This window comes from Nuphar pumila, chromosome 12 (assembly GCF_984573655.1).
Source record: "Nuphar pumila chromosome 12, dmNupPumi1.hap1.1, whole genome shotgun sequence".
Taxonomy (NCBI): domain Eukaryota; kingdom Viridiplantae; phylum Streptophyta; class Magnoliopsida; order Nymphaeales; family Nymphaeaceae; genus Nuphar; species Nuphar pumila.
Window position 1 is genome coordinate 59,884,073 of NC_143260.1, and position 22,266 is coordinate 59,906,338.

A 22,266-nucleotide genomic window follows, 5' to 3' on the forward strand; every position below is an offset into this window, starting at 1 on the left:
CAGACCATAAAGGACTATGGAACATTGTACAGCTAAATCTCAATTGCATATCAATTTGAAAAGAAACACAAAGTTCTCAGACAAAATGAAGTGGAAATAGGTATGGATGACATCTCACTGCTAATTCACATGCACAAATTAAATTAAAAATGACATAGATGCAGTTTCTTCAACAACCCCCATACCTTTTCTTACAGCTGAATGTTTATCTGTGACAAGGACATGCCATTTTGGCCACAAGCAGACATGACTGAACATGCTGATGTGGACACTGGCACATATAAAAACTTAAAAAATTCCCCATTGCATGTCATGTCATGTCATGTCATATCCATATCTTTGTGACAGATGTTTCTTCTCATTTCTCGTTCTATTCTAAATTGATGCATTTTTTGCACGCTTGCAACATACACACAAACAAACAAAAACGAAAGGAGAAGAAAACCCATAATTGTGTAAAGCAATATCACAATACAGTCCTCAGAGAAGAACGGAAGTTTACAATGGACAGAAGTGTTAAAAATATATATACATATGTATATATATATATATACATACGTATATATATGTATATATATATAAATTATGTAATTCTTTTGTAATACCCAATAGGGGTAAAATAGTCTTTTTACCATTTCTCGCATATTCATTTTTTGAATATGTTTTTATTTATTTTTGTATTTTTATTTTATTTTATTTTTGTCTTTTAGGCATTGAGGGGCCCACCATATAGACATTGGCCCCCTCCAACGGTCATAAATATGACCGTTGGAGGTGCTCCAACGCATATATGGGAGCCCCCCCTTGGGTCCTCACTCTTGTATATATATATGGGGTTATCTACCTTGTATTTGTATGCTTTTTCAAGGCTCATTTCAATAAATATTTCATTATATTTTTTCATGCTTGTGTAGCCTTTTTAGGCTTTTATATTGTCCCTTTGTGGACTTCTTGTTTGATTGTCGTAGTGCATGTCCATTATTGGACTTTGTGAATGCTTGTGCAGTCTTGGGTTACACTTCCGCCTATTTTCTTAGACGGTATCAAAGCAAGATCTCTAGAAGAATAGATCGTGTGTTGCATCATCACGATGGTCATCTTGAAAAACATGCCACTCAAAGTTGTGTGGCTTGGATAAAAAAAAAGTTCTTACCCGGTATGTATCTCATATTTTTTAAAGTGTCTTTTGTATTATTTAACTCATTTATGTATCTCTATTTGTATCTCATGTACTGTGTCTTTATTTATCTCATTTACGTATATGTATCTCTATTTTAAATAGTAGCCTCTTGTTAAATATGTTAAAAATGAATAGGTTTTTTTTAAGTAATTATTAAATCTCGTGTGTAAGCATATTTTCATAAAATATTTGTTTTAATTATGCATATCATCATAAAAATTATATTTTATAAGAATAGATGATTTTCCTTTAAAAATCTTAAATATTGTACTTTTCATATGGCTAATCCCTTTGTTGTATGCATTTGATTTTTATCAAAATTGATAATTCTAGGCATATGTTAAAATATGATATTTAGGTATATTATATGAATTTTATGAAAATTCTAGAAACTTGTATGGTTTACATCTTATGCCATCATGTTTTCCTTAACTCTTTGGTAATGTCGTGGATATTTTTGCATATTGACATATTCATATTTTATGTGATTTCAATGGTTCTCTCACTTTTTCCCTCAATAATATTCTTCTTTTGCCTTTTGGCATTTACTCCTTAGTGGGTTTTTATGTATTTTGCACTTTATGTGCTTATGATATTTGGTTCTTTATTGAACCCTCTTATGTTATCCCTTGTAATTTGTATTTCCACATATCTCATTATAATGGTTAACTTTAAGATGTTTTCCTCATTATGCAAAACTAATTCTTTGAAAAACATTCTCGATTGATTATGCTTGAGAATGATCTTAGATATTTATATTCATCTCTATTCGACTTTTATATAGAAAATAAATCTTGCATTGGATGCTTTGAATACATTTTATAATGTTAACCCGTTTTTCTCTAAAAATGTGCCAGTCACACAAAATAGATTGCATTATGAATAGTGTTTGGTATAATTTCATAGCTTCTATATAACTATGAGTTATTAGATTATTTTCATGATTGGTAGTAATTATGGCTACTTTTGGGATTGTAAAAAGTTCTAAAAACTTTATATGTATTATTTCTTTAATATTACATGTTTTGTTTGTCTCGTAGTAGACTTTTGTTTTAAAAGACTTCTTTTTAAGACAATATGTTCTTGTCTTCTCTTTAAAAATTATTAGATCTTTTGTATGTAACGTGCCCCAGTGCATTTATTCCTTGATCGGTGAATTCATAACTTCATCTTTAAGAATTGATTATGTTAAGCATGATTCTTGTTTATTCAAAAGGTTGTCATGAGACATATTGTTATGCATATGATTGCACTTTTTCTAAGATTGGTCATCTACCATTATTGGTCTTTCGATTTGAAATTGCCTTTTCATATCGGTTCCTTTTATGAACTCACCTATTGAGAAAATGATTTCTGAGAGTATTTATTGCCTTCTTATGGCATTTGTGTTGTCCATCATAGACTTTTATATGATGCATCAATCTTCTTGACCTTATTATTGTTTGTTAGGGTGAGTTGTGTGCACATCGTTTTATGTCATTTTATATTGTCAACTTGTAGTTTGACTCTAACTGTCAGTCATGTGATATCTGATTGTAAGTGTATTGAATCACTCATTTGTTTTTTGTCATTGTTTTTATTATGGATGCTTTTAATTATGTGTATATGTGATGGATATCTAATTTTTTTAAACCATGGTATTTCGAAATGAATTTCTTTTTTGGTTCATATCGCTGACCCCAATTGTTTTGGGATGAAGGCGTAGTTGTTGTTGTTTATTGTTGTATGGTATTTCGAAATATGGTCTAAATTGATATTTTTTAATTGCATTAGTGTTTCCATTACAAGCCTTCTTACCTCAGGTGTCTTTTCTTTTTTATGCCTCTTATTTAAGTGTCATTATACGTAGACAAGAGATGTTTATTCATACCTTCCTGTGTGATTTTTAGCCCATTGTTGGCTTTGTACTCTTTGTTCTAGTCGCTGATACACTTGTTTTTAAGTGTCATTATATGTAGACAAGAGATGTTTATTCACTTTCATGTGTGATTTTTAGCCCATTGTTGGCTTTGTACTCTTGCTCTAATAGTTGATACACTTGATCCTTAGTGTTATTATATGTAGACAAGAGTTGTTTATTCACACCTTCGTGTGTGATTTTTAGCCCTTTGTTGGCATTATGTTCTTGTTCTAGTCGCAGATACACTAGTTTTAAGTGTTATTATATGTAGACAAGAGGTGTTTATACATCCGTTCGTGTGTGTCTTTGGCCCTTTAGTGGCATTGTATCTATGTTCTTGTTCTAGTCGCTTATACACTTGATTTGTGGGTTTTTGAGGTCTAATGAGGAGATTGCTTATAGTGGATGAACTATTGTTGAGATTTGCAAAATTTTATATTTATGGTAATTTTTAAATTGGTTTTGAATTGCATATATCATTTTCTTTATCATGTGGGATTTTTTAATTCTGTGATGAATTTTTAAATCTTTACTACTTGGTTTTTCCTTATATAGAAAAATATTTATCGATAAAAGTTTATGCATTTCATTGATAATATATATATATATATATACATGTTTGGACCTCTATAATTAAAAGATGTGTGAGTTATGGGTCTAATTGATTATCGTGCCCACATCGTGGTACGCATAAATTTAATTAACTCATCTTTTATTGATAAAATTAGTTGTCTCTTTGTTATTGTTTCATGTGTATTGAACATGCTTTAACTATATGATGCATATATGTGTGTATTAGCATGAAGTTAATTAGCTCTTTCTAATCAGTTTTGTAAAAGTTCTCTTATTCAATAAACTTATTCTTTATTTTTCAACTCATTCAATAAACTTGTTCTTTATTTTTCATGCCTTTGTGCATGTATACTCCTTTGAGAGTGTTCTTCTTGCCTTTGTGTGCATTTTGGTCTATTGAGAATCTAGTGTCTTTGAGCACGTAGCTTTAGTCTTGAAGACACTTTCACATGGTGCATGATCAATGCTTCTTAAACATTTTTGTGATAAATAAAGATTTATTTATTTGTATTCTTCCATTTATATCCTTTTATGGGTTTTATTTGAAGTGTCTCTAATAGACAATGTTTTGAGAAATTCGTATGTTTTTTTTTTAAGACCACCATCTCATTTAAGATCATTTTTATGCATAATTGTTTCACTTCTTAATGAATAATATGTCCTTTAAATAATCAAATCTTCTTATAATCAATGTTATGGTTTCTTGAAAAATTAGTTGATTATGATTTCATCTTTGAGCCTCACCGAGGACATGGCATTGGATAGAAATGATTGGAGGAAAAGGATTCATGTGGAAGACCCAAAATGAATTTCTTTTTTGGTTCATATCGCTGACCCCAATTGTTTTGGGATGAAGGCGTTGTTGTTGTTGTTGTTGTTTGTTGTATGATTTCATCTTTGAGGGATGCCCCTCTTGTCTTTCTTAATATCTAATGATTTGAAACGTTTTTACTATTTTGCTTAAACCATTTTATTTTGTTTTACAATATATTGTTAAAAAATTTGTAACTCTTGGGCTAGAATATTTTTTTTGTGTACTTGGAGTCTTCTTTTGGTTTGTTATTTCTATGCAGGATCTTTAAGATGTGATACCTTCGATACATCATGGAGATAACCAATGAAGGTGCTTGGGGATGATCACCAATAAAGGCATTCTGAAGACTTATATTTACAAGAATTTTCTAAGATGCCATAAAGATGGAGATTTTCCTTGAAGACTTGGACTTCTTCCCAAGATTCTTTTTATATTTTCAAACTTTCGGGATAACTTTTCCCATCAAGATTGAGGGGGAGTGTTCAAAATACACACACACACACACACATATATATATATATAGTCTTTTTACCATTTATCGCATATTCATTTTTTGAATATGTTTTTATTTCTTTTTGTATTTTTATTTTTATTTTTATTTTTTATTTATTTTGTCTTTTAGGCATTAAGGGGCCCACCATATAGACGTTGACCATTGGAGGGGCTCCAACGCATATATGGGAGCCCCCCTTGGGTCCTCTCTCTTGTATATATATATATGGGGTTATCCCCCGTGTATTTGTATGCTTTTTTCAAGGCTCATTTCAATAAATATTTCATTATATTTTTTTCATAATTGTATAGCCTTTTTAGGCTTTTATATTGTCTCTTTATGGACTTCTTGTTTGATTGTCGTAGTGCTTGTCCATTATTGGACTTTGTGAATGCTTGCGCATTCTTGGGTTACACTTTCACCTATTTTCTTACAAGAAGTTCCTTTTCAACCTTCATGAATAGACACGGACATGGTTGAAACAAATTTTATTAATCAGAAAGATAAATTGTTTGACATAGGTCTTGAAATGGGTCAATCAGGACATCTGGTGATAGGGTCTGCCCACTTTACCTGGCTCATACGCAAGCTAGGAAGAGTTCGGCCCATGGAGGCCTTGAACCCCTAGGCTTGGCCCCGCTACTATGATGAATTTTGAGTTTATTTTACATGAATTTAGCTTGCATTTCATATGCATATAGCCTAAAAACGGTGTATGTGGGTTTTTTGGGTTAGGAGCATGCATACATTGGACCCGAATCCACTAGATCCACTTATGGGTCTATAGATACATGAGTTTGCGCCAAAAATGGGAGATAAATAAGAATTTAGAATTTCCTCCAGAATCCCTCTCTCTCCTCTCTCCTCTCTCCTCTCTCCTCTCTCCTCTCATCTCTCATCTCTCCACAGAGATGAATTCCGATGAGTTCATCTCCAACTTCCAACCAATCAAGCTCAATTGGACAGTGAAGGAGGTAGATCGGGTTCATACAGTGTGCAATGAGTTTTCCAGCACTTTTATGGATAATTACGCAAAATCCATGCATTGTCCGACTAAGCACTTGCTTCTAGGAATTCCTTGGTATGTCTAGAGTGTGAGGATGGGTTGCACTTGATCTGAGATGTGGTTGTTTGTTAAAGTATGTATAATAGAGAGTAATGCTACGGTGCTCTTTGTAATGCCTCCAAATTTTTAACCTTAATTATTATTCAAATATTGAAACTTTCGAAACGACTTTTTTTTTATAAGTACAAGTAAATCAGATTTTATAATGCGAAAACGATTTTCAAAAACGGTTAAGACTTTGGACGGGGTTACACTAAAGATAACAATTAAATCAAAATATACGAGATATACACATTTCAAATCACGTACAATATAAGACCGAAATATGAAGAATTTTAATTTTATTTCAAATCAGAGTATAAAAACAATAGTTCAGTCTCTCTACATGATCAAGTACTTAAAACGAAAATATCATGTCTATCAAGATCACAAGGAGTGAACCCTCGAAGATGCACAGTCCTTCACTCCAGCTACTCATCATACTTTACCTGCATTACTTGTCTCCCATAAAACGGGGTCAGACTCGCTAATGTCTGTTAAAGCAACCCAAACTGAAACTTAAAGAAAACATATCTAGCACTTAAAGGTAAAGACATGATATATTGAACGTCTTATGAGTCACTCATTTCAAGCATTTGAACATAAAGCATTTCATCACTTAATATTCTATTCAACCTTAACTTACATAATAAAGCATAATCTATATGCATTCAAGTCATACAAGTCATCGCATAAATATATATACATCTAAAGACATTCAGATCATTGCATCATTTTCATATGCATTCATAATTCTTATAAACAATAAGTCAAATCACATTTGACCATTCCAACATGAAACACACGCACATACCTTATAAATAATTTAGTTAGATATTCATTATACACATCAATCATGATACATAGATATGATATATTCACTCAAACAATGATAATGCAATCATTTGCAATGAAACTATGTAAGCGTGATTTATCATTCACCTAATAAGTCAAAACTACTCATTTGTAGGCGTGATATGTCATTCACTTATACGCTAACATAAGTGTCACAATCATAACCTCATATCAAGATCTAAAATCAATAAAGATCTGATTCTCACATCTGAGTTCAGTATATAATAATGCTACAACAGAAAAGTCAAATATATAGATTCATAACTGACCATCTCAATCAACTCAGAAGATCATCACAAATCATAATAACATTTCATTTAATCATATAAATATTCACAAGATTCACGATGAATCGCCTAATCTGAAAAATGTACCCCACAAGGAGTTACCGCTCTAAACGGATGGTCTGCCTGATCTTGGACAATGCACTTCCTCCAAAGAATATACCATCTTCGCGGGCTACCCACTCTTAGACAATGCACTTCCTCACAGAGACTTACCGCTCTAGCCGGATTACCTGATCTGGTCATGCACACCCTCACAGAGAATCATTTGGGAACAGTTCTTCAATGAGTACCATATCCAGTGAAAACTATTCTGATACATGTATCAATACAATTGACCACTCTAAGGGTCAATAGCCACCAACACGGGCACAAGCATGTATACAATCAATGTGTAGCACATCATACATCACTTCATATGACACTTAAATCATAAAATCACACGTTTAACAAATAAGGTTCCATGAACCATAGTTCACTATTGAACTTAAAGATTGATCACATGCATTCATAATTTCATATCACGTGGCATTTAAATCATATCATACATAAGCATATTATCTTACGCATCATATCATCGCTATAAGAAACATTGCATTTCGTAAATTGAACCTCGAAGCATGCGTAAACAAAACATGAGTTATATGCATGCATACGTGAACATGCGCATTTCATAATACGAAGCAACTAAACCTCAACATACGTAACTCCTACGTAATTCGAGTTATGCACATAAGATTCAAGTCATATATGCATTGTTTCACCATATGAATCAATATGCAAAGCAAGCATTTTATGCATAATATGTCTCACACATAGTATATATATATATATATATTAATAGCATTCACAAATCATGGTTCGTTTATGAGAGCGCGGGACATATCAGTCCATGCATAACGGTATTTGCATAACCCTATCATGATCATGATTCTATCGCTCATGCTTTTGTGCATGATTACACAATATTATTTCACACTGACATTCAATATGGTCATGTCAAACACATCAATTTATGCAATATTCATTCACACAAATGCATGCTCAAACATGTACCTGCAACAAACACACTCCATATTCCGCTATCTAAAATCATAACGAGCATAATCTCCGAACTACGACAAGAAAATCACTTTTATTCTCATATATTCAAATCATGCACAGCATAATCTCCAAACTACAATCACAACAGTCCTAGATATCCACAACTAAGTGGTGTGTATGAGCAGAAAAGTGTTGTATACAATAAAAATAAATTTATTGGGTGATGCTTTTGCACCACGTACTTACCACGAGCATTTACCCGATTTACATTTCACATTGCATTGCATTTAATGCACATTGGCTTATAGTTGTTTTGATACTTAGCGTAAGTATCACATTTTTAGTATATCCGACACTCAAATCAATTGAACATATAGGCAACCATAGCACCCCTAGATATCCACAACTACGTGTGGTGTGTGCGCATAACTTGTATTTGCAATTCAGTGAAGTATTTAGCACAACATCATGCTTATGCAATCAGTGCCTAAGCATGCTCTATAAAAGTTCAGTTAAAAAAACCTACTTTAATAATGTGAAGAACAATAAATCAAAACCCAAAAGACCGAGGGGTTTCGAAGTCCGCAAAGACCACTACCCAAGCAATACAACGAACCCTTTGAAAGAATGAAACCCTAATCTACAGTGAGAGAAGAGAAGAGAGGGAGAGAGAAATTCCAGATGAAAGGAGGGTTCAGTTTATCGTGACTGCCCTCTCATTCTATTTAACATAAAGTGTAAACATTAGGGTACGAAAATACCCTTTTACAAAATGATAATTTACAATACATGAACTGGATCTGGACCCGATCCATTATACAAATGGATCGGGTCAGACATACAATGAAGATAATAATGTCTTCTTTTCAGCCTCCCTCAAGTTGTGCATGGTGTTGGACCATGAACAACTTGTTCTTCAAAAACCAAAATCTATCCTTTGTTAACCCTTTAGTGAGGATATCAGCAACTTGTTCTTTTGTTGACACATAGATGGGCTCAATCTCTTTGTCTTCAACCTTTATCCTAATAAAATGTTGATCTATTTCAATGTGATTTGCTCGACTATGGTGAATGGGATTGAATGACATGTTGATGGCACTTTGATTGTCACACAGCAACAGTGATCGAGCAATCGGCTCTCCCATTTCAGTCAGAAGATGTCTTATCCATGTACCCTCGGCCGTGGCAGTGGCCATCGATCTGTATTCGGCCTCAGTGCTCGATCTAGCAACCACCTTTTGTTTTCTACTGCTCCAGGATACCAAGTTTGGCCCAATGAAGCTGCAATAACCGGATACTGATCGTCGTTCGTCTGGATCCCCCGCCCAATCAGCATCAGCATAAGTAATAATCTCATGACCCCCATCTGGATCTAATTCTTCCTTGCCTTTGTATACCAGCCCATCACCCACTGTACCCTTTAGGTAGCGAAGTATACGTTTGACTGCCTCCATATGTGACACACGAGGTTCATGCATAAACTAGGATACCTGATTAACCGAATATACTATGTCAAGTCTAGTAAAAGTCAGGTATTGCAACATGCCAACTAAACTGCGATACTTAGTGGGATCTCCATATATACCCCCTTCTTGCGAACTCAATTTCTGATGAATGACACTTGGAGTTGTTAACGGCTTACAATCTATCATGCCTGCTCTGCCGAGAATGTTCAGCGTATATTTGTGTTAAGTAAGGGTAAGTGTATCATTCTTGTTATCAACTTCTACCCCAAGAAAATATCGCAGCTCTCCGAAATCTTTCATCTTAAATCTCTGATTTAATAACTTCTTCACCTGCTCAATGTGGCTTTTACAATTCCCTGTGATGATGATATCATCTACATATATCAACAGAAGAGTAGTAACTCCTTGTTCATTGTGAATGAATAATGAGTAATCCAGAAGAGACCTAGTAAAGCCATGCCGTTGTATTTCTAGAGAAAAACTGTCGAACCAGGAACGAGAAGCTTGTTTCAAACCATAGAGTGCTCTCTTTAATTTGCATACATATTTTTTTGTGTCTCGTTCTGCATACCCAGTGGGTTGTTCCATGTAGACCTCTTCTTTTAAATCCCCGTGCAGAAAAGCATTTTTTACATCCAGCTGACTCAATGTCCATCCATGTTTAATGGCTAGACTCAACACAATACGAATAGTCCCCATCTTAACAACAGGACTAAAAGTTTCATCAAAGTCTTGGCCTTCCTCTTGTGTGAATCCCTTAGCTACAAGTCGAGCCTTGTACCTTTAGATGCTCCCATCTGGTTTATATTTTATCTTGTACACCCATTTTGACCCAACGACATTTCTGTTCAGTGGTCTAGGCACAATCTCCCATGTACCACATTCATGTAAGGCCTCCATTTCTTCATTCATTGCTTCTACCCATCTTCTAGAGCTCGCAGCTTGATAGAACATAAGAGGCTCATCCTCTTTACTTATGGATGTCAAGAATAACTGAAAATCCATTGAAAAAATTTTATAACTTACCCACCTGTCAAGCGGATGTCGAATCCGTGAAGATCTTCTGATATCTCCATATGGATCCGTGTTCGTACAAGGAATGAATGAGGGCTCTTTCTCTCGCCGAGTGTACACAATTCCCTTATACCTTGTTGGCTCCAAGTCATATGTGACAGTTTCCTTCGTTTGAGTCTCATTGGCTGAATCCTCATGTGGCTCATTTTGACTGCAATTTTCTGGACAGTCTACTGTACCGTTTGAGAAGAGTTCTGAATTTAACCATGGGTAGTATACCTCAATGCTGGAGCTTGAGTTATCAGTATCTACCATAGTTGAATTAGTATCCTGATCGGCAAAGTTCATTTCATCGAAAATAACATTCCTTGATATTTTGACACGCTTACTCAGGGGATCATAGCACCTGTACCCTTTGTAATCTTCTGCATATCCTATAAACCTGCATTTCAAAGCCTTATCTTGGAACTTGTGCCTGAGAGAGCTATCAATGTGCACATAACAAACAGACCCAAACACACGTAATTCATGATAATCAGGTTGTATGCCAAAAAGCGAGAAGTATGGTGACTTATTCTCTAAGATATTCATGGGCAAGCGATTTATCACATGAACTGTGGAGTGGAAAGCCTCAGTCCATAATGATAATGGGAGATTGCTCCCGTGCATCATGCTCATCGCAGTCTCAACAATATGTCGATGCTTCCTCTCAGCAATCCCATTTTGTTGAGGTGTATAAGGGCAAGACACTCTTCTCTTTATCCCATTATGTTGAAGAAAATTAACAAAATCACTCGAGGAGAATTCACCTCATCCATCACACTGGAAATTAAGAATGTTGATAGAGAAATGATTTTGAACAAAAGAGTGAAATTTCTGGAACAATCCAAAAACTTCTGATTTGTGCTTCATAAAGAATATCCAAGTGTAACGTGAGTAACTATCAATGAAAATAAGATAGTATTTACTGCCAGAAAAAGAAGTAATTGGAGCAGGACCCCAGACATCTGAACAAATGACCTCAAATGGCCTTGAAGCTCTTTTATTAATGGAAGCAAAAGGTAAAACATGACTCTTACATAGATGACAGCTAGAACATTTTGTATCAATGACTTCTGAACTCAGACTGGACTTAGGAATAAGATTATTCATGACAAGTTTTTCAATGAAATGACGACCACAATGGCCAAGACGACTATGCCAAAGTCTTGGCTTATTACTTTCAGAAACATTAAATATAAAATCAGAATCAAAGACTTGACGTTGGTGAGGCTTCAAGGATGAATAGTTGGAATGAATGAAGGAAGGATCTTCTTGGAAGATGTACATGTTGCCCCATCGTTGTCCTTCAGCGAATATCCTCCTCGTGCGAAGATCCTTGACATAAACAGAAGAGGGAGTAAATTCGACTGAAGCATTAGCATCATCAACAAGTTTTGAGACAGAAACAATGTTCTTTTGAATATTAGGAGCATGGATGACACTTGGAAGTTTAAGAGAGGATTTTGACATGTGTATAATGGCATTTCCAGTGTGTGAGATGGCATGATGGGATCCATCTCCTGTGACTATGCTATTCTTTCCAACATAAGGTGTAAGAGTCAAGAGCTTACCTACATCACCTGTAACATGAGTAGCTGCTCCGGAGTCGACATACCAAATTCCTTTGTCATTTTGCTTCATATTTAATCCTGCCAAAGCTGCCAACAGTAACTCTTTTACTTCTCCATCCCTTTTAGCCTCTGCTTGTGGAGCTTTCCCTTTGTTTTGGGGATTAAACCAACAATTCGCTTTAATGTGCCCTTTCTTGTTGCATAGGAAACAGGTGAGAATGGGTCGTTGTCCCTGGACATTGGGTGTTGAAAGAATGCCACGACCTCCATAGTTATTTCTCCCTTGGCCTCCTTTTCCTCGAAAGGAACTTCCTCTACCTCGACCATAACTCATTCCCATAGCCAGCACATCTTGTGTCCCGGAATTCCCATGGGAGGTTTCAGAGGAACCTTTCAGATTCATCTCATATTGCAATAATTTTGCACGAAGATCTTCAAACTTTGGAAGTTCTGGTAGACATAGTAAGGTTGTCGTCATAACATGATAGTCTGGCCCCAATCCACTCAAGGTTTGTTGTACTTTATCTTTTTCACTGACAAGACACCCAACAACCGCCAACTGATCTGTGATGCCTTTCATTTTATTCAGGTATTCCATAATAGACATGGAATCTTTCTTCAGCATTTGAAATTCTCGCTTAAGAAACATGATTCTTGCCTCATAAATTTGTGAATATGTTTGAACTAACATATCCCACAGTTCCTTTGCCGAACAATCATCAGGAAGAGCAATAAGGCCCTCCTGTGAAAGAGTTGAAGTGATGTATGCCACTAGCGATTGATCTCTCTTCATCCAAGCAACATATTCTGGATTCTTGTGAAGAACAACAGATTGTTCTCCTTTATCGTCCGCCTTTTCTTGCGAAAGAAATTCTGGAGGCGATGGGACTGATCCATCCAAGTGACCAGAGAGGTCCTGACTCTTTATAAACGGAATAATCTGTCTTTTCCAGGTTAAGAAATTGCAGTTATTCAATTTTTCAGAAACTAGTTGACCAAGAAAACTTGAGGACAGGCATGATTGTCCGTGAGTGAATTCCATTTGATGAATATGATTGAACTGACACTTAGGTAAAACAAAGAACTCGGCTAACTTCTTCAGATTAGGAAAGACAGATGGCTGCTAGCAGACAGTTCTCTTTAGATTCAACAAAAGATGCAAAGTAGAAGAAAGAAAATTACAGATTGACAGGGATTAGCAGGTAGCAGGAAAACATATATTCAATGCAGGGAAAATCAGTAAGAAAAACAGCAGGAGGAAATCACAGATCAAGAGAGGTAGATTGGCAATGATTAGCAGAAATTAACTGTAGGAAAAACAACAAGAGAACAGCAGAAATTAACCACGGATAGAGAGATGATCGAATTTTCACAAAGGAAAGGGGGAACCTGATTTTATTAGACACAGATTTTGTTGACAGAAACACACAGATGAAAGTTCCAGAATCACGCTGGGTATTCACGCTGATTCACGCTGATTGGTGACAAAAGCTGGTATTCACGCTGGGTATTCACACCCAGATTCACGCAGATAGCTATGCAGATCCACGTTGAAATCACGCTGATTCACGACCAGACATTCTTCATTGGGTATTCACGCTGGGTATTCACACCCAGACTCACGCAGAGAGCTGATGCAGATCCACGCTGATGCAGATCCACGCTGATGTAGAGGAGAGACAGATAGCTGATGCAACTTCCAGAATCACGCTGATTCACGACCAGACGTTCTCCACTGGGTATTCACGCTGGGTATTCACACCCAGATTCACGCAGATGCACGTTGTGCTTTCTTCACGCAGATCCACGCCCTGCTCTGATACCATGAAAGAATGAAACCCTAATCTACAGTGAGAGAAGAGAAGAGAGGGAGAGAGAAATTCCAGATGAAAGGAGGGTTCAGTTTATCGTGACTGCCCTCTCATTCTATTTAACATAAAGTGTAAACATTAGGGTACGAAAATACCCTTTTACAAAATGATAATTTACAATACATGAACTGGATCTGGACCCGATCCATTATACAAATGGATCGGGTCAGACATACAATGAAGATAATAATGTCTTCTTTTCACCCTTCGTTTGTGATCGCAAATGCTAAAAACTCCAAAAATGTCAATTATACCAAGATTAGACAAAAATGGCAAATTACCCTATAACCATTACCAAGAACCACATAACACACAAATACACTCCAATAATTTATAAACTTCATTAAAAATATATTTAAATATAATTTATATATAAATAGTGATTTATAGCTCAAAATAGTTCTATAAATGCAAATTATGCCCTGATTGGCCAGAAAATGAACAAATAAATATGTAATATATCAATAAATGAAATTCAAAAGCTAGAATCACATTTCTAATTTAGAGATAAAAATTGAGTTCTTTATTTATTAATAATCCTTAAAAATTATGGGTTTTACAACAATGGTGACAAATTTTTTTTCTCCACCATTGTTATTTTACAAAAATGAGGAGGTTTATATGTCCAGATGTTATTTCCCGGTCTAAATACTACATGGACCTCATCAAAGTCCTTTTTGAGAGCCAAGTGAGTTTCTTATTGGCATAAGTCGGCAAGGATTTCATTAAGAAGAGTAGATGCCCTATGAATAAGGGATCCTCCTAGTTGTTCAAATTCTGGATGAAGCCCATGAATAAATTCAAAAAATCTCTCTCTCTCCATTTGCTCTTGGCTCATGGCAATATCGCTTCCTTCCCATTGTGGTTCAAGGAAAGTAAGTTCATCCCATAGAGGGGATAGAGTACTATAATAGTCTCTAATACTCGTATCCCCTTGCTTGATTCCTCTTATCTTTTCTTGTAAAAAGAAGTGACAAGCAAGGTCCCTTTGAGTATACATACATTTCATGAAGAACCATGTTTCGTTGGCCTTTTTGAATTTAGCTAGATTAGCACAAATCTTGAGTTCGACGTTATTCATGAACCATACCAATAATTTGGCATGCTCATTTTCCCAATCTTCAACTATAGATTGGTATTCTTGAATAGCTTTGACCTTTTCTTCATCACTCAAGGTTTTTTCTTCATTCCCCTCCTTGTTGAGCTTCAATTGTGGTTCTGGAATGGTTCCACGTACATATCCCCAAAGTTTCTTATCTTTGAAGTTGTTTTCCATAGTAGTCGCCCACATTCTATAGTTGGTCTCATTTAGTTTGAATGAAAGGTCGATCTTTGCATCTTTGTCAGCCATTGTTGAAGGAGTTGAAGAAGAACAAAAGAATGAATCTCAAAACCACTCAAACATAAGAGATGGTATCAGAGCCACAATTGAAGGAGTGGCTCTGATACCATGTAATGAAATACTAGGCAAAGAACAATGTCACAAAGTAACTATAAGAGATGCACAAGCATACAAGTAAGAAGCCACTATAATGGGCAAAATACAATAGGCCACAAAGTGGCAAGTGACAAACACACAATATGAGAGAGAGAACTTAATAATATAAATAATCTTCTTATTGAAAATGCACTCAAAGGCATTACATTGTAGTGGGGCAAGACCCCTTATTTATACACCAAATGGAAGCAAAGAGGCTCCCATAGAGTCGTTGGGAGCCCCTCCAACAGTCACATTTGCGACCGTTGGAGAGGGTCCCCAACGGCTCTATGTGGGCCCATTTTAAAAAAAAATACAAAAAATAAAATAAAAAACATAAAAACAAAAATAATAAAAATACAAAAAAGAAGTCCCTAAAGGACATGCGTATTTACAAAAGAAAAGACTAATTTGCTCCTAGTGGGCATTACAAAAGATATATATATATAGATAGATAGATAGATAGACATATAGACATATATATATATATAATATATGTATATATGTCTATATATAGATAGATAGATAGACATATATATGAAATCTCTCTCTCTCTCTCTCTCTCTCTCTCTCTCTCTCTCTCTCTCTCTCTATATATATATATATATATATATACATATATATATATATATATATGTGACATCCATATACTTTAACATGGAGTTCAAGTCTCACCCACACCTCAGCTATCAAAACAGAATGCAAGGTTTTGAAATGTGCAAAAAGCAATGAAGAGATGCAAAACCATCTCTTCGGTAATAATGGCACAGGTGATTAGGTCAATCTTTTTCTGTGCAAAGAAGCTTGGAAATCTAAATGCAAGATATAAGACATACCTTGTAACCTTTTAGATCTGACTCCATTAAGTCCACAACCTCAAACCTCCACCCCTTCTTCTGAGAGTATCTCTCATACCTGTTTTAAATTTCTAAGTATGACATGAAAGAGCCTGCTTCAATACGGAACTTGAAAGCAAAAATTAACATCAAGTAATCACAAACAGGTAGAGATGCATACATTTTGAACAAATCCATTGCAAATAATGATGCTTCCTCACCTCCAGTTCCTACCACAAAATATACTAACTGATGTCCACATGAAGAAACCTCAAAATTTGTCATGTCGTAAAAGTAACCAACAATCCACATAAAAGAGCAGAAAGTGGCATATTACAAGTATAATGTATGTTATTATCCATCCAAAGAGAGAAACAAGGAGGCTAACATTTTTACCTGCTCGCACCTCCAAAATACAGTCCCTTTCATCAGCATCATCTTTTGGAAGCAAAGATTTAAGCAGAAGGCACTGCAATTTCTTCACTGCCTCCATAGCTTCATTCCACTCCTGACTGGCCACTTCACGCATATCTTTATCTTCAGGACATTCAGCAATCAAAGATTTTAAATCATCCATCTCCTATGGATAAGAAAAATGTTAGCTTGTAAGTTGCAACAACTGGCAAAAACAAATGCAGCAAAGCTGGAAACAGCACGTAATATCATGGTTCATAAAATAAACCACGTAACAAACTGCAATAACTCGAAACAATGAAAATGTATAACAATAACGCTCCTCTCATGCACAGTCACTGGCATTAAACATCAGATCCATTTTGTTTTTGACACTAGTCAATATCTGCTCCTACTATTCTAATAATAAACCCTGCATATACACAGCCAGAATAATTCTAGCATCAAGTTCATCACATTTCTTCTGCTTCCTTTGCAGAAAGAGGTTGCTTGTTTCCAAGTTTATGAAATTCATGCTGCTATTAGATGCTGATCTTAAAACTGAAGGACCCTTTTCAAGAAAAATACTTATATCTACCATTTAAACATGCATAAAACAGATAAAGGTGCAAAAAGTGTTCCTACCAAAAGGATAGGTGTGGAAGGTCATTATAGAACATTAGAGCAAAAAGATCAGGAGAAAGTTGAAGTCATTGCTAAGGACTATATGCAGTATATAGAACACCCACAAAAATTTACTTAATTGTTGAGACAGCCATGACAAATGAGAAATGTGCAGCACTTCTACAAACGTATTACTCCTTACAGTTTTGCACCTCTTTCTGCAAGATGATAAGACGTCAATATTTACCTTCTGCTTTGCTCTCAAGTCCCTTATAAGATTCATAGAGCCCCCAAGTTTTCGCAGTTCCTTGTTAGCCCTCGAGAACTCTCCAGCCGTGACTTCTGGCTGCCTTCAGCAAGAATCAGAGATTAGGTTCATTAAAGCAGGATTATCTAGTGATAGAGATTAAACTACATGTGCATAAATAGAAAGATTCCAGTAGAATTTATCAATGCCAGATGAACATGAGGAAAAAAAATTCTATCACAAGTTTGTAATCTTTGCATAAACATATGTATGTACTTTCAAGCAAGGTTGAAAGTATTGTATTGTTACCCGTATCGGTCGGGCTCAAATTAAGACCATATCATATTGTATCGTAAAATATCATAATTTTTTAATAAAAAAAATCAAAAACTCCAAAAAAAAGCAAGAAAATCAGAAAAAAATAGCAAAAATATTAAAAAAAATCATCTCACATGAAACAATGATGAATTACACAAAATACAACCATAAAATCACATATGAAGCATTTATGTCACTGTGAGCTGCATAAGTCATCATCAAACATCAGCTAATATAGAATCATAGATAATATTGCATGCATATCTCACAAGAACAATGCAAAATATTAGCTGATGTAGAAATTAAGAACAAGCTACAAGACTCATACTTTCATATTATATAAACAAAAATATTATGGCAATAGTTGCACTCGATTTTCAATCGGTTTTCACTCATTACTTGAGTGCATCATTGTCATGTCGGATCATCTGATGTCATCTTTGTTGGAGGAGTCTAGAACCTGATTTTTACCTTGATATAAATCTCTAATTTTTGCGAATCCAACTTGGCAGGGGGTTCTAAGGGTGCATCGCCCCCGAGGCAAAAAAAACTAGAGGGTAGCTTTGTAATTTTATAAATAATAAATATTTTTTACCTTAACTCACTTCTTTGAGTGGAAATGCACTTTTACTTCAACAAACCGTAAAATCCTTCTCCCTTGTGCACGGATCGGGCCCCAAATCGCTCTCACGAGTCATAGGGTATGTGGATACCTGTCTAATGGCTTCTACACAAATGAGGGAGTCGTCCCTCAATAGGTCTTTAAAACCCAAAACTAAAAAATTATGATTTGATCATTTTTTAAGAGTGTTGACCTTGTACCGTATGATATGGGCATGTATCATATGATACATACGATACAGCAACGATACGCACTCGTATCGCAATACGAGTGTGTATCGTATCGCTATTCTAAATAGTAACGATAGGTACAACATTGCTTTCAAAGACACAAATAGAAATATTGGTATCTGAAACATCAAAACCAATGTTGTAAGTATTATAGCAAACTGTATGATATGCTACGATACGTATCATATCTATTAAGTAATAAAATATGATATCATATCTTGGAGTTTTTTAACATGTTGATGCCCTTTTTGTCCTGGAAAAGGAAATTATTCATTTGCTTCATGTTGCTAGTCTTGTTCTCCTCCAAGTTTTTATTGATCTTCCTACTCAAGTTTTCTTTCCTTCTACCACAGCAGCCTTTATATAAATATAATTTGCGCTTTTATCGAGCATACACAAATCATCTCAAGCTGAATTCCTTGATTTTGTCTTTTAGAAATGGGTTTCCAAAGTCTAATGAATTGAATTGATGTTTTTTATCCTTATAATCTGGTTGGTGTCTACCTAACCCCGGCTTGTCAATTAAAAAAAGGGTAATTTAACTCTCTAGTTTATCAAGTTAACTTCTTTTGATTTCCAAGCTATGTCACATAGACACGGCAACCAGGCAGCCATACCCATGTCGACACAGCCCGACACGGGTACTCGTACCGGACTCAGCACGGGTACGTGCTGGTCCGGATCAGGTCGGGTCCAACCCCAACCCAACCCAACTCAATTTTTTTTTACCTCGGTGAAAGGCAAGGAGGAAGAAGAAAAAGAAAAAGGAGGAGAAGGAAGAAGAGGATGAAAGAGGAGAAGGAAGAAGAAGACGAAAGAGGAAGAGGAGAGGAGGAGAAGGAAGAAGAAGACGAGAGAGAGAGAGAGAGCATACCGGATCCTCCTCCTCCTCTTCTTCTTCGAATCTGCCACAGGGAGAGAGAGATTTTGTGCCCTATGTTTCTATTAAAAAGAGAATTTCATTCTCCCTCCCCCTTATTTTTAAAAATTAGGGTGACCCCCTACATTACAAACTTTTTCTCTAATTTCTGATATGGACCTTCCCCTGCCCTTTTTTTCAAAAAATTACAGTCACCTCCCTTACAGACTTTTTTTTTTTTGACAAGGACCTTATTATAGATCCAGATTCCAGACTCAAATTCTATTTCTGAATATATATATATATATAGAGAGAGAGAGAGACATGTCCCCATACCATCATTTTTTGAAATTGCCATGTTGTACCCGTACCCATGTGACATAGTTTCTAAGGCATCCCATTATGCTTCTCAGTTGTATGCATTTTCTCTATTTGATTAACACTGTCCATATAACTTCACGAATTTCACCATTTTTGTGCAAAAATCTTTATTAAAATACTCAGCTACTTATCATGCAATACTACTTTGTATACATTTCAAGCATCCTCATTTAATTTGTCTAGTGATGTCCTCCTCAAAACCACCATACTTTCTATGCTAAGATCCAAATATAGGATTCTGTTGCAGTAGGCCACTAGAAATTCTCTTATTTTAGACACCACTCCATTGTGTGCTGCTTACATTCTACCAATTCTCAGACCCATTAGGTCTGATAATTTCATTCAATGCTTTGACTTCCTGTCATTACCCCTCTAGTATGATCAGTGGTTCTTTGTCATTTGTAGATGACATAAACTGAGGGGTTTTATATTTAATTCAATTTTACTTCTGATGTCCTCTCCAAAAGCACCATATTTCGTATACTGAATTGCATTTATGTTGCTACCTCATTATAATTTGTGCCTACAAATAGGAATTTAACATGGATTCTTGACCTAACTCTATTCTGATTCTGTGGCATAATTTGGATATTTATACTATACCAATTTGAGGTACCTTTCCTTTTAGAGGGGCGTTTAACTCATCTGCTACCTCTGATAACCACCCTATTACCGATCAAAGGCTATACCACAGATGATTACCATGGCACATTTCAATCTTAAGGAAGATTGCAAGAGTCTTTCTATTCACAAACACTGAAACATGCACAAGGTCAACACGACAATACCATTTGAGGCCAGATATGTCCATGATTGTAGACTAATATCAGTTAAATCCACCCCGCAAATCTTTTGCAATCATAAATATGACTGAGCGCATATCATTCATAATTACAATAGTATGACAGAAACCAATATGAAAGGCATAAGACCATGGACACGTCGAGCTCAAAGCTGTAAAACATAATCTGCATCTCATGAGAACCATATCACGCATCACTCAGACATCTCCACAGAATGCAACGCAGAGAGAGAACATTAAAAGTATTATAACAGAAATATATAACGATTGGTCACGCATTCAAAGCGATCAAATCCAATAGAGAAATCAGATGCATCAGAATGGCAATCACCTGAGCGATCATATTTTGAAGATGACCACTCCTGTGTTCGATCTCTGCCACTCTTTGTTCCATGATCTTGATCAGTTGCACGGACAATTGAGGCTGCAAATCTACATAATCCCATTACCATTATTACAGACATGAAATCGACGAAGCACACGCGGTTCGGAAGAGAAAAAAACAATAAACCACCAAACAGCAAATTGGGCAGAATGATTGGGGTTTCACCAAGACCCTAACAGAGATTAAGTTATATATCGAAACACAGAGTACATTGAAGCAATCTCCAACATACCACCAGCGACTATCATTAAATAAGATCAGAGGGAGAGAGAGAGAGAGTACCGGCGCTGTTAGAATAGTGGCGTAGGATGGAGAAGGAGGGTTTGCCCGTGGACGAGCGAAGGAGGCGACAGTGTGAATCAGAGGAATTTAGAGAGAAGGAAGAGGTGGGTTGGAGAAACCCAATCCGGCGAAGGAGGCTGCTGCTTCCCCATCGATGCGCCGGCAGCACTCGCATTCGCATTCTCGCGCCTGCCAAGGAGGAGCTTACTACACGGCCACTGCGCGTTATGAGTTCCTGAAAGCAGGCAACGTAAATGGGTCGGATTGTTCGGATAAAAAGGAAATCCGATTGAGGCTCCTTCATGTGCATAAATCAACTCTAAGCTGAGTCTCGTTTACATAAACGAGCTGAGCTTGATCAACTCTCTACTTCTTTTTCTTTGATAATCGGGGAAAACCATCTCACTCAAGCTCATCAATGTAAACTAGGGAAACTCACGTGCAAAACCAACGTTGTTTATGTTCTATAAGGTAGCATAATATATATTCTATGGGAACTTCGGGTTTTCTCGCCCGCAGTAGCCAAGTAAATATAATCGGAGGTGAGAGCGCTTTCAATGTTGATTTCACGAGGCCAACTACATTCAGCACTTGGCCA

General features: G+C 35.9%; 1 protein-coding gene across 1 annotated transcript in view; it reads right to left on the reverse strand.

Moving 5' to 3' along the window:
- The window catches only part of LOC149820957 (Peptide chain release factor 1), a 73,020-nt gene extending 51,171 nt beyond the window's left edge, over positions 1 to 21,849 (reverse strand). The window contains exons 1-6 of the mRNA XM_089981870.1: positions 21,669 to 21,849; positions 21,333 to 21,433; positions 17,790 to 17,888; positions 16,922 to 17,105; positions 16,707 to 16,755; positions 16,526 to 16,604 (exon numbers count right to left, since the gene is read on the reverse strand). Coding sequence (XP_089837996.1) covers positions 16,526 to 16,604; positions 16,707 to 16,755; positions 16,922 to 17,105; positions 17,790 to 17,888; positions 21,333 to 21,433; positions 21,669 to 21,849 — 693 coding nt within the window. The remainder of the gene's footprint in view (positions 1 to 16,525; positions 16,605 to 16,706; positions 16,756 to 16,921; positions 17,106 to 17,789; positions 17,889 to 21,332; positions 21,434 to 21,668) is intronic.
- Between the last annotated feature and the right edge of the window lie 417 nt (positions 21,850 to 22,266).